At 40.6% G+C, this 14,074-nt stretch overlaps 1 protein-coding gene across 4 annotated transcripts in view; it reads right to left on the bottom strand.

Moving 5' to 3' along the window:
- The window catches only part of AUNIP (aurora kinase A and ninein interacting protein), a 22,800-nt gene extending 8,726 nt beyond the window's left edge, over positions 1–14,074 (bottom strand). Inside the window, exon 1 of one of the 4 annotated variants that reach the window (XM_049617753.1) lies at positions 13,858–14,074. In XM_049617753.1, the coding sequence (XP_049473710.1) occupies positions 13,858–13,935 (78 nt within the window). In that variant the 5' untranslated portion in view covers positions 13,936–14,074. Of the gene's footprint in view, positions 1–4,523; positions 4,629–5,873; positions 5,947–10,408; positions 10,559–13,857 lie in introns of those variants that run through there. The other 3 variants (XM_049617755.1, XM_049617757.1, XM_049617754.1) reach the window with 3 other exon arrangements.

Below are 14,074 nucleotides of genomic sequence, written 5' to 3'. Positions count from 1 at the left end.
TATATATATATATATATATATATATATATATATATGGAATAGAATATTATTCAGCCATAAAAAAGAATGAAATCTTGCCATTTGCAACATGGATGGACCTAGAGTATAACACTAAGCAAAATCAGTCAGAGAAAGACAAATATCACATAATTTCACTCATATGTGGAAGAAACAAAACAAATGAACAAAGGAAAAAAGGACAAACCAAAAAACAAACTCTGAACTATAGAGAACAAACAGGTGGTTACCAGAGGGGAGGCAGGTGGGATGCTGGGTGAAGGCTGAAGAGTACACTGATCTTGATGAGCATGGAGTAATAATACATGAGATACTAAGTCACCGAAACTAATTTAACACTGTTAACTATACTGGAATTAAAGTTTTTAAAAAATACTAAGTCCTATAGAGAAGGCTTACAGAAACTACACATTATGTTGAGTACCTGAAACTAATTTAACACTGTATGTTAACTCTACTGGAATTTTTTTTTTTTTAAATACAAAGTCCTATAAAGCAGACTTATAGAAACTACACATTACCATATAACAGTAAGACCTCAATTAGCAAAACATCTTGGAATAAAGCTTTTCACCAAGTTGGCCATCTTAGCAGGAATAGAACATTCTTTCCTCAGGTCAGAGCAGTATCAGGAGTGACAATGTCCCCACAGTTATAACTCCCTTACAAGACTTATGGCTTTAAGGAACTATGTTTATCTCCGTGAAATGAGTGAGCACAGGTCATCTGGAACTGAGGGGACCCAGGTACAGTCCTTTAGTTCATTATCCTTACCTCAAAATAGATCCAACCCTTGTGTGTATATTACACAGTGTAAGAAAGCCTGTCTAAAAGGCACAGGGTTCGTACAGGACCAAACACGTTGGTAAGCCACAGCCTAGGTATTAACAATTCTTACCCTGTAAGAATGCCTCAAAGAATCTAACTTCAAGAAATACATTCCCTCCAACCCAAAGCATCTCTAGTCCTTTGGCATCATCACATTCATGGTCCCATTGAGTTTTCTTCTTTCAGAGTAGTAGGAGTAACTGACTTCCTACAACCACGGAGGCCCCGCTATTGCTATCACAAGGATCCCCTGGGATGTATTTCTACAGAGAACAATGTTTCTTTTGGCTGCAAATCACCTCAAAAGTATGGCCTTTTCTTAAAGACAACTCTATTATCAAAGCAGATCTGGGATCATATCATTCACCCTTCTAACTATTGGAAGATGTTTGTGCTTCCATGGCATTGAAGTTCAGTTTAGACCTCGTTCTATTTTTCTCTTCCAATAATTTATCTGCAAGTCTGTCTTAAAGTTCTGCTTTCAAACCAATTTAATTCCTTTTTTATGATTCATATGGCCTTCAGGTCTAGTATATACTTTGATCCAACTTACTTTTTTCATTGTGGTCACTGGTCTTGAATTTATGTATGAAATCTCATTACCCTTATATACTGATAGCTTTGAAAAAATACGAACACACGTGTTTCTTTTTGCCCTACTTCTTCTTTTATGCTTGAGATCCCATACTCCTCTCTTCCCACTTCTCCAAGTCCCCCCTCCTCCTCAGTCTCTCACAGAAAACCTTTTCCAATCAGTCACTGTCACACCTTATCAAGTCACGCTGAAAGTGATGCTAGCTAACAAGGACACCCAAAAGAGGACTGTTTAAGGGGTCTGACCCAGAAAAGCTGCCAAGATTCCCATCATCTCCAACATAAATGAGCTTGGTTGAATGAATAATAATAAAGTATTCATTCAAAACTTGCTTCAAGCTCTCCAAACCTGTGAAACAAATAACGCATTATCCTAGTTCAGATATCATAAACTCTTGCCTAGTCCTAGACTATTACAATAGTTTCTTAACTGGTCAGGCCCTCATTCAATACCTGTTTCAATGAGTCCCCCACCCAATATCTAGACTAATCTTCTTGTAGTATAACTGTCAGCATACCATCTTGCTCAAACTCTATCAATCATTTCTCTACTACCTTGTAGCATAAAGTACCAACTCTCAGACCGCACACATCAATGATTCCAGTTTACCTTTTTCTCCATTACCAAAACCTCTGTGTATGCTGTAGCATAATACTTACCTACATGCCAGTTCCTATTATGGCCTCCACCTTGCTCATTTCTGTGCCTCACACAGAAGGGCCTTTTTCACACCCAAGTCTGAAATGCTACATATACTTCAGTTTAGCCCCAAGCATTCCTGATTCCAACAACCAGAGGTGATCTCTTCCCCTTACAAACTTGGCATTTATCACTTGGTATTTCAAGACTTACCTAACAAAATCCTGGTATCAAAATTTGATTCACATACTTTTTTTCTGTCCTCCACAGAACTAGCTTAATGCACAGAGTGAGCACTTAATTCAGTAAATATTTTAGGAAGAAAGTGGGTATATAGGAAGGAAACATTCTGGTTATGTTTTATATATGTAACTACTCATTACATTTTCAACATCAACAAAGCTCTCAGAAAACATTAAGCCTTTTCCAATACTGTGATCAAAGCCAAGGTGAGCTCCTGTCACTGTAATTGGTGTCACCCATAGGTCCAGAGCACAGACTGGATGAGAAGTACACCCACGGAAAACTAAAGGTTTTCCTCCCAAAATAATCTAACAATACAAAATCTGTTACAAGAATCTTCTCTGGAACCACCCGGCACTGATTTTTCATCTAAACCTAATGACAACTTCAACAGGGGTAACAGCAAAAAGCAATTTCTTTTAAGTGTCACAACTCCTAAACTGAAGACCTGATATGTCTACATCCATTAGCATTACTAAGTCTCATAAAAAGGGTACTTCTTGCTAATGAGATTTTTCTCACTTAAAGAATGTCCCGCATGCCAGATCATTATATTACGGTGTTTTCATACACATGCCATCAATGTTGCCCTAATAAGACTATGTACTGAAGGTCTGTTTAAGCTTCCTGATTTTAACTACTTCCAGTACAGCAATGGCCAAATGTGGCCCTCTCAATAGCAGAGATGATGGTCCCATGCGAAAAGAAGAGCACTGTGTTCACTTAAATTGGAAAGCAGGTGCCTTAAATAAAATGCAATGGAGTAGAAACCCCCACTCTGGAACAAATCTTCAAGTCCCCCTGGAAGGTGTCAACTTTGTGAAAAGAATTACTGTGTATGTGTGTGTGTGTACACACACACAATATATACAGTTGACCCTTGAACAATGTGAGAGTTAAGGTCACCAACCCTCCCACACAGTTGAAAATCCACACACAACTTTTGACTCCCCCAAAAACTTAACTACTAATAGCCTACTGTTGACCAAAAGCCTTGTTGATAACATAGTCAACCAACACATTACATTATATGTATGTACATACATTATATGTATTCTTACAATAAAGTAAGCTAGAGAAAAGAAAATATTAAGAAAATCATAAGGAACAGAAAATACATTTACAGGACTGTACTGTATTTATCCAAAAAAAATCTGCAAATAGACCCGCGCAGTTCAAACTGTGTTGTTCAAGTCTCAACTGTACATACAACCAGCCCATGTTATATCTATTCTCCCAATTTCCAAACACTATTTCAAGACTTTTTTTTTTTTTTTTTTACTTTTTTCTCTACAATCATCTACTTACTCCGGTCCCAATTTCTGGCTCCTAAATGTAAACAGAACTAACGGGAAAATGCAAAGGTCCTTTAAAAAAGGAGAGATGCCAAGGGCTGCAGATAACTGGACAAAACCCACAGTTTAAAAACATTTAAGAGACTTCCCAACTCCTACCAAGCCCACATTTAGGTCCTTCTTTTTTTTTTCTTTGTAGTGTTTATTTATTGTTGAGAGAGAGCTAACTGAAGTAGGGGTAGGGGTATGTGGGCAGAGAAAGAGGCAGAGAGAATCCCAAGCAGATTCTGAGTTGTCAGTGCAGAGCCCAAAGAGGGGCTTAAACCCACAAACTGTGCGATGACGACCCAAGCTGGAACCAAGAGGCAGACACTCAACCGAGCCACCCAGGCGTCCCATGGGTCCTTCTTGAGCATAACCATGTTTTAAATATATCCATAGAAAGCAATTATCCGCCAAAAATAACAATTTAAACTTATACTATTCTGAATTAGGCCCTTGTCATCTCTTGCCTAAATTTCTGCACTATTCTCCAAATTCCTCTAACCTTTCAGTGTACCACTTACTTTCATGTAAGTACAACTGGGCTAATCTTGGAGACTATTATGTCAAATGCCTTCCATGAATTTCCCACCACATGGTACCATTTACCCTCCTAATCTCACCTTCAACTCCCCTACATTTTTAATAGCTTTTTTAACAACTATATAACAGATATATAATCTTTTTAACAGAGATATAATCCACATACCATAAAACTCACCTACTTAAGTGTACAGTTAAGTGTTTTTTAATAGAGTTGTATAAACATCACCACTATCTAATTTTAGAACATTTTTCATTGTACCCATTAGCAGTCATTCCCCATTCCCACCCCACCCTAGCCCCAGGAAACACTGACTTACTTTTTTGTATCTAGAGATTTGTCTATTCCGGACCTTTCATACATCATACAACAGCTGGTCTTTTGTGACTGGCTTCTTTCACTGAGTGTGTTTTGGAGGTTCATCCAGCTTGTAGCAGGTGTATGAACTTTAGTCCCTTTTTATTGCCAAATAATATTCCATTGTTTGGACATACCCTTTTATCTATCCATTCATCATTGTCAGGCAACTGGGCTGTTTTTATTCTTTAGCTATTACAAGAAATGTTGCTACAAACATTCAAACATTCACTCATTGGTGTATGAGTTTTTTGTGAAAATATCTTTTCATATCTCGGGTATACACATAAAGGCAGAAGTGCCAGGTCATACGTTGAACGTATAGGTAACTACGTTGAACGTTTTGAGAACTGCCGAACCGTCCTGCAAACTGCCTCTACTGTTTTATACGTGCACCAGCAATGTATGGGGGTTCCAGTTTCTCCAAGTTGCTAACAACTTGGTATTCTCTTTTTGATTATAGCCATTCTAGTGGGTGCCAAGTGGTACCTCCTTGTGGTTTTGATTTGCATTTCCCTAGTGACTAATGATATCAACTGTCTTTCCAAGTGTATATCTGAATAGACCTATAACAAGTAAAGAGATTAAATTAGTAACTTAAAAACTTCCTGCAAAGAAAAGTCCACTGTGTGCCACCTGAATTGGCTGAGAATTGTCAAAACCACAAGTTTAGGCTCCTCTTTGTTTAAGAGGCTTCCTTTAGCTCCTGTCTCTCCTCTGACACTTTGCTATAACCAGCAAGAAGAAACGAGGTAACACCTTCGGTACTGCCTAGAAATCTCCTTAGCTGCATCACATCACCCAGTTCCTTAGGTACGTTCTCCACCTTCCACCTCACTACAGCCAACAGTAGTTGTAATAAACCTCCTGTCACTACGTAACAAGGATCCCCTTTCCTCTAATTTCCAGTAACATTATTTCACTTTCCTTTAAACCCTCACCCACAGCTTCCTCAAAGACCATCCTAGTTCTAAAAGCAGTTTTTAAAAGCTCTTCAAGCTTTCACTAGCACTCCCTTCAAAGTCCTTCCAGCTGCCACCCACTGCCGCATTCCAAAGCCACTCCCCCATTTTCGGTTTTTGTTAGGCGGCACTCCACTGCCAGAACCAAAATCTGTATTAGCTTTCTACTGCTGCATTAACACACTGCCACAACACTTAGCAGCTTAAAACAACATTTATTATCTCACAACTTCTGTGCATCAGGAATTTGAGAGCAGCCTATCTGGGTGGTTCTGGCTCACAATCTCATTAGGTTGCATTTAAGATATCAACCAGGACAGCAATATACACTTTCAAGGTGGCTCACTCACACAACTGTTGGCAAACACAGTAAAGTTCCTCTATAAAGCTGCCTGCATATCCGCACAACATGACAGCTGACTTCCCCTAAAGAGACAATGAGGCTGAAGCTGCAATGCTATTTATGACCTAGCCTCAGAATTCTAACATTAACACGTCCATCACATTCTAGTCATCAGAGTCACTAAGCACAGCCCACATGTGGGGGGTTGCTTAATCTCCACCTTTTAAAGGAAGGCGTATCAAAGAATTTGTGGACATATTTTTAAACCACCACTCCTTCACCCACAATAAAAAATAATCTCGTCTTTCTCTAAATGCTTAGAATTTCCTTACACCTCTAAGGCACTTATAGCCCGTCTGACAGTTATGTGTGTACCTAACATATCCCATGCTGCCAGGATTGGAACCATCTTATCCACCTTTTTATCATCTGAGGACACCTTACACATGATGAAAAAACACACTGGACCAAGAGTCAGAAGACCTGGAATCGAGCCTTAGAGCTGCACTTACTCCGATGTGATCTTGAGCAAATTTCTAGCCTAACTTCAATTTCTTCGTCTGCCAAATGGAGATCATCTCACCTCCCTCACAAAGCTTACTGAGAAAGTTAGGTCAAACAATACATGTAAAGAAGTTTTACAAAACATAAGCCATTACATAAAGATCACATTGATAAACATTTATTAAGTTACATTTACAGACCCTTATCAGTATTATAGTACTGACCCTAATATAGTGTTGCTACAATGGATTTCAGTATTATTATTATTATTAAGCCTGTTCAGTTTCAGTGAAATACTTTTCTCCTCTATTTTTTCTTTCTTTTTTTTTTTTGGTTAAACACTTTGACATTTTACTAGAGGGCTCCAGGCCATCTTTGCTCTAAAAAGCTCAACGTCCTCCCACTTATCTTCTCGTCAGAGTGAGAAAAATAGAATCAGCAACTATAACTGTATCTAAAAGGTTTTATCTAAAAGCTCAGACGGATTAGTTCATTCACTCAATCAGTTTTTACTGAGTACCTACTACGTGCCACTGTTTGAAGGACTGTCCAATGCAACTTTCATTCTAGTAGAGGAAAATAATAAATGAACAAGTAAATATGTAGTATTGTAGTATATCTGATGGTAAAAGGGCTACAGAGAAAAATAAAACAAGACTAAGGTGTTAGGGAGTATGGGGAGTAGAGGCTAAGTGAAAGGCATTTTTATGGTGGTTAAGAAGTAGACTCAATGTTAAGTTGACATCCAAACAAATGAAAGAGCAGAGCCATGTGGCATTTTAATCCCTATGTATTTGAAGTGAGGTGTATAAAAGTCCCTGCAGAGATACGCTTGGTTGGAAGGCCAGTATGACTAGAGCAGAGTGAGGCAGAGAAAAGGAGATGAGGTCTAACATGTGAGAGGGAGCCTGCTTGGGATTCTCTCTCTCTCTCTGCCCCTCTCCTCCACCCACCCTGTCTCTCTCTTTCTCTCTCTCGAATAGATAAAATAAAACATAAAACATAAAAAATATTTAAAATGTGTGAGAGGACACACAAGGCCAAATCGTCCCTTGCAAGCCTCAGAGATTCCGGGTTTTACCAAAGATAGGAAACCACTAGATGGTTAAAATTAACAGTGAGCAAAGGGTCACTCTCATTCTGACTCGGGCAGCAGTGGTAGAAAGAGTAGGAAATTATGAGATTATAAACACAGTTGAAGGCAGAATCCAGAGGATTTGCTGATGGACTGAGTGTTAGTAAAGCCGCACAGTGGCATTCAGCGTTCTGCCAAGGCTGGCCAAGAAACAAACCACTGATGCCTCAGCCAAGATTTCTGACAGCTTCACATTTCCGTCTCCTTAGTTAGGCCCACTTCTCCTTCTCTGCTGCATGTATTTCAAGGGTAAGAAACCTTCTGCATTATAGGTGAAGAAATAGAAATTATTTTTGAGTTGTAATGACATTTTTTTTTTTTTACATTTATTTATTTTTGAGAGACAGAGCATGAGCTGGGTAGGGGCAGAGAGACAGGGAGACACAGAATCCGAAGCAGGCTCCAGGCCCTGTCAGCACAGAGCCGGACGCAGGGCTCGAACTCACAAACCGTGAGATCATGACCTGAGCCGAGGTCAGACGCTTAACCAACTGAGCCACCCAGGTGCCCCAATATAATGACATTTTGAATATAGTACACCTAAGAGACAGCAAATACACAAAACACATACTGAATCTTACTTCTTTATTGTGTAGAAAAATCTCTTAGAAATATTCCTCAATATTTTAATATAGAGGTAGCAAAGTTAAAATACAAAATCTAAAAACCATGTAAACAAGATGGCCTTTTCAAAAACTCATACTAAAACTCATGTCTCACATGGAAAGTTCTCCCATCATGTATTTAATGACAGATGAACAGCAGAAAAATGTTTGACATCATCTCATTTGTGGGGAAAATAGATATATTTATTTATATACATAGAAAATGTCTCAAAGGATACCAAATTGTTAAAAGTAGCTACCACCAATGAAGCTTTTTACTCTTTTGTTTTGTGTATTTTTGTTTTTTTACTGAATACAATTCTATACTTATTTTTTTTTACAAACATATATTACTCTCAAATTAAAAAAAAAAAAAAAACTGAAATGAAAACAAATACAGTAGCCTCCATACCAAGGCCTAGGGAATGAGGCTGAGCCTGCCATGCCTGCGGAACCAGGAGAGAAGCAAACTCACTCCAAACTCATCGGTATCTATCTTCCAGCCAGACTACAAACCACCCCAGTAGTCTCCCCAAAATAACAGACAGTTATGTTTAGAGATCAAGCGGGAAGGGGCATGTTTTCTAAAACACTTGGCCACTAGCAACTGCCTTAATGCCTGACATTAAAACTCAAACAAATGTGTGCCTATTTGATAGCTGCTTTAGGAAAAGGCAGGTTTCTACATCCTGTGAAAGGGAATCTTTAGTACTTTGCTCTGGGCTGGAAGTCTTAAAAAGAGGAAAAGGAACTAGTCAGAGAACCAAAGTTTTCAACAAAATTTAATAGAAAATTTTAGGGACGCCTGGGTGGCTCCTTTGGTTGAGTGTCTGACTCTTGATTTCGGCTCAGGTCATGATCTCACAGCCATGAGATGGAGCCCTGTGTTGGGCTCCTGCGCTGGGCTGGGCATGGAGCCTACTTAAGATTCTCTCTCTCCCTCTACCCCTCCCCTGCTCACGCGTGTGCTCTCTAAAAAACAAAACTTTTAACACACATTTCTCTCCACACACATGCACAAGAAAAGGCCATGGGAGCACATGGGGAGAAGGCAGCTCACTGTCTGTGAGCCAAGAAGAAAGTCCTTACCAGAACTCGACCAAGCCGGCACCCTGATCTTGGGCTTCCAGCTTCCAGAATTGTGAGAGAATGAATTCTGTTGTTTAAGCCACTCAGTCAACAGTAGTTCGTTATGGCAGCCTGAGTAGACTAAAGCACACTACTGCATGCGATGGATACTATTCCATATCATGGAATACTAGTCTTTAAAAAGAATAAAGCAGCTCTTTGTGAATGCATATGAAATGATACGTAAGATGCAACAAGTCAGAAAAAGCAAGTTGCAGAACAGTGTAGAATATGCTACTTATAAGAAGGAATAGATATTGTATTTGCTCGTACATATACAGAATATCTCTGGAAGGATACACAAGAAAGTTGTGGCCTCTGAGATGGGTCAAGGATGGTTAAAAGTATTAGGTAGATATTTCACTGCATATCCCATACATTTTAAATCATTACCAGACAAATTGTATTACCTACCCCAAATATGTTTTTTTAAGATTTTTTAGAAAGAGAGAGTGTGTGGGCACATGCAAGTGAAGGAGGGGCAAAAGAGAGGGAGAGAGATGATCCGAAGCAGGCTCTGTGCTGACAGAGAGCCCGATGCAGGGCTCAAACTCACAAGTGGTGAGATCATGACCTAAGCCAAAGTCAGACTCTTAACCAACTGAGGCGCCTAGGCACCGCTACTGCCCCCCCACCGGAAAAACATTTTCAAGTAAAAAAAAAAAATTTTTTTTAAGGAACAGGTGGTTTGTTATTTCTCAAAAAAGGACTTTAATGGAGGCACCTGGGTGGCTCAGTCGGTTAAGTATCCAACTTCAGGTCAGGTCATGATCTCACGGTTCATGAGTTCAAGCCCCACACTGGGCTCTGTGCTGACAGCTCAGAGCCAGGAGCCTGCTTCGGATTCCGTGTCTCCCTCTCTCTCTGTCCCTCCTCCACTCACACTCTGTTTCTCTCTCTCAAAAATTAATAAACATTAAAAAAATTATTTTTAATGACTTTAGGGGCGCCTGGGTGGCTCAGTCAGTTAAGCATCCAACTCTTGACTTCCACTAAGGTCATGATCTCACATTAGTGAGATGGAGCCTCATGTAAGGCTCTGAGCTAACACTATGGAGCTTGCTTGGTATTTTCTCTCTCCCTTTCTCTCTGCCCCTCCCCTGCTCACACTCTCTCTCTAAATAAATAAATAAACAAAGAAACGGTTTTTAAAAATGATTTTAGAGGCACCTGGGTGGCTCTGTCAGTTAAGCATCTGATTTCAGCTCAGGTTGTGATCTCTCGGTTTGTGGATCTGAGTCCTGTGTCGGGCTCTGTGCTGACAGCTCAGGAGCCTGGAGCCTGCTTTGGATTCTGCATCTCCCTCTGTCTCTGCCCCTTCCCCAAACCTGTTCGCATTCTGTCTCTCAAATATAAATAAATAAACATTAACATAAATAAGAATAAAAAATGACTTGAGTTGTAAGACACTTTTTAACAGTCGTCAATTACTTTGTTCAGGAGATTGTAGCCACTGTAGGGGAGCAAAATTTGCCACCCCAAAATGTGTCCCTTTGGCATATGTATTAGTTTAGGCTGATTACTTTTAAAAAATTTTTTTATGTTTTGTTTTGTTTTTGAGAGAGAGACAGCGTGTGAGCTGGGGAGGGGCAGAGAGAGGGAGACACAGAATCCAAAGCAGGCTCCAGGCTCTGAGCTGTCAGCACAGAGCCCAAGGCAGGGCTCGAACCCGTGAACCGTGAGATCATGACCTGAGCCGAAGTCAGACGCTCAACCAATTAAGCCACCTAGGTGGCCCTAGACTGATTACTTTTTTGTTGTTGTTGTTTATTTATTTTTGTGAGAGAGAGATAGAGCATAAGTGGGGGAGGGTCAGAGACAGGGGGAGATACAGAATCAGAAGCAGGTTCTAGGCTCCAAGCTGTAAGCACAGGTCCTAACACAGGGCTTTAACCCACAAACTGTGAGATCATGACCTGACTGAAGTCGGACATCCAAACGAATGAGCTGCCCAGGCACCCCTACAGGTGCATTTCTATACACTAATAAGGAGCTATCAGAAAGAGAAATTAAGAAAACAGTTGCATCCATTTACAGTTGCATCAAAAAGAAAAAAAATACCTAGGAATAAATTTAACCAAAGAGATAAAACGACCTGTATTCTGAAGACTGTAGGACATGGATAAAAGAAATTGAAAATGATAATAAGTGGAAAAATCGTGCTCAGGGACTGGAAGAATTAATATTGTTAAAATATCCATACTACCCCAAACAATCTACAAATCCAATACAATCCATCAAAATACGATTTTTCACAAAACTAAAACAAATAATTCTAAAATTTGTATGGAACCCCAAATAGACAAAGCAATCTTGAGAAAGAAGATCAAAGCTATAAATATCATGCTTCCTGATTTCAAACTATACTACAAAGCTATAGTAAAACAGTACGGTACTGACACAAAGACACATACATAGGTCAATGGACTAGACAGCCCATAAATAAACCCGCAAGTATATGGTCCATTAACCTACTACAAAGGAGGCAAGAATATACAATGGGGAAAAGACAGTCTCTTCAATAAATGGTGCTGGGGAAACTGGACAGCCACATGCAAAAGAATGAAACTGGACCGCTATCTTAACACCATATATAAAAATAAATTCAAAATGGATTAAGACCTTAATGTTAAGACCTGAAACCAGAAGACTGCTAGAATGAAAGGCAATAAGCTCTTTGACGCCCATATTAGCAGCAGTTCTTTGGACCTGAATCCTCAGGCAAGGACAACAAAAGCTAAAATAAACACAGGGGATTACGCTGAACTAAAATGCTTTTGCAGAGGAAACCATCAACAAAACAAAAAGGCGACCCACGAATGGGAGAAGATATTTACAAATCACACATTCAGTAAGAGGTTAACATCCAAAATAAAGAACTGACACCACTTAGTATATAAAAAAAAAAAAAAAAAAAGATTAAAAAGTGGGCAGAGGATTTGAAAAGATATTTTTCCAAAGAAGACATACAGATGGCCAAGAGACACTCCTGAAAAGGTGCTCGACGTCACTAACCATCAGGGAAATGTAAATCAAAGCCCCAGTGAGACATTACTTCACCCCTGTTAGAATGGCTAGTATCAAAAAGATAGAAAATAACAAGTGTTGGAGAGGATGTGGAGAAAAGGGAACCCTCATACACTGCCGCTGGGAACACAGACTAGGGCAGCTACTATGGAAAACAATATGGAGGTTCTTCAAAAAATTAAAAATAAGGCACCTGGGTGGCTTAGTCAGTTAAGCAACCTCCGCTCAGGTCAAGATCTCACAGTTTGTGGGTTGGAGCCCCATGGAATCCTCTGTCCCCCCCTCTCTCTGCCCCTTCACTGCTTGCACTCACATTCTCTTAAAAATAAACATTAAAAAAAAAAAAAGCAAAAAAAAAAAAAATTGAAACTAGAATTACCATATGCTCCAATAATTCCACTTCTGGGTATTTACCTGAAGAAAATGAAAACACCAGTTGGAAGAGATACATGCACCCCTATATTCATTGCAGTATTATTTACAACAGCCAAGATATGGACGCAACCCAAGTATCCATAGATAAACAAACATAAAGAAGATGTGATAATACCTACAATGAAATATTACTCAGCCATCAAGAATGAAACCCTGGGGCGCCTGGGTGGCTCAGTCAGCTGAGCATATGACTCTTGATTTCGGCTTAGGTCATGATCTCACAGTCCTGACTTGGGTTTGTGACTTTGAGCCCCACATCTGGCTCTGCGCTGACAGCACAGAGCCTGCTTGAGATTCTCTACCCTCTCCGTTGCCCCCCACCCCCCTTTGCGGGCGCTCTCTCAAAATAAATAAATCTTTTTAAAAAAGAAAAAAAAAATGAAATCCTGACATACAGCATGGATGGACCTAAAGGGTATTACACTAAGTGAAATAAGCTAGACAGAAAAAGACAAATAGGTCTGACTCCACTCATATGTGGAATCTAAATAACAAAAGAACAAACAAAACCGAAACAGCTACACAGGTATAAGAAACAAACTGTTCGTTACCAGAGGGGGGAGGCGCTGGGAGCCGGCGAAACAGGTGAAGGGGATTGAAACAGGTGAAGGGGATTAAGTCACAAACTTCCGATTATAAAATAAATCATGGGAGGTCAAGTACAGCGAAGGGACTATAGTCAATAACACTGTAGTAACTTTGTAGTTACAATAATATCGTAGTAACTGTATGGTGACCACAGCAACTAGACTTATCGTGGGGGTCACTTCTTAATGTGTAAATATTGAATCACTATGATGTACACCTGAAACTACCAGGATATTGAATGTCAAGCATACTTCTACCCAAAAAACAAACAAAAAAACAACACTCCTCGGAGCACATTTTCTGTCCACCCTCCCCCCACACCTGGAAGCCTTGCAGTCCCAGTCTCTTCCTGACCCATCCACAGCCTGCCTGCCTTCCCCCCCGCCCCATTCCTCTCCACTCTTCCCAAACCCCATTTTTCACCCTTCTTTAGGCTCCAGTCCCTCTCGCCTCTGAATTCCCAAAGCCGTTCCTTTCTTGGTCCCCGACTTTACCTCCATCACCTCCCCTCTCACGCCTCCAGGTCCCTAACCCCTCCCCCAACACCCTCCCGCGCGCCCGCGACCCACCTGCACTTTCCGCCTCTTCAGGGCTGCCGCGTCCAGCCACACGCCGCAGGCCTCCTCCTCCGGGCCTCTCCGCCTCATGGCCGCCGCGGACACCCAGCCCACAGGACGCGTGGCTCTCGCCGCCGGTCCCGCGGCCTCAGGGAAGGGCTATAACGGCCGCCGCCGGCGTTCGGATCTCGCGCCAACGCTGGGGGGCCGAGCCAGGACGTGGCCGCCG

This window comes from Panthera uncia, assembly GCF_023721935.1.
Source record: "Panthera uncia isolate 11264 chromosome C1 unlocalized genomic scaffold, Puncia_PCG_1.0 HiC_scaffold_4, whole genome shotgun sequence".
Taxonomy (NCBI): Eukaryota; Metazoa; Chordata; class Mammalia; order Carnivora; family Felidae; genus Panthera; species Panthera uncia.
This window is presented reverse-complemented; position numbering and strand designations above follow the sequence as displayed.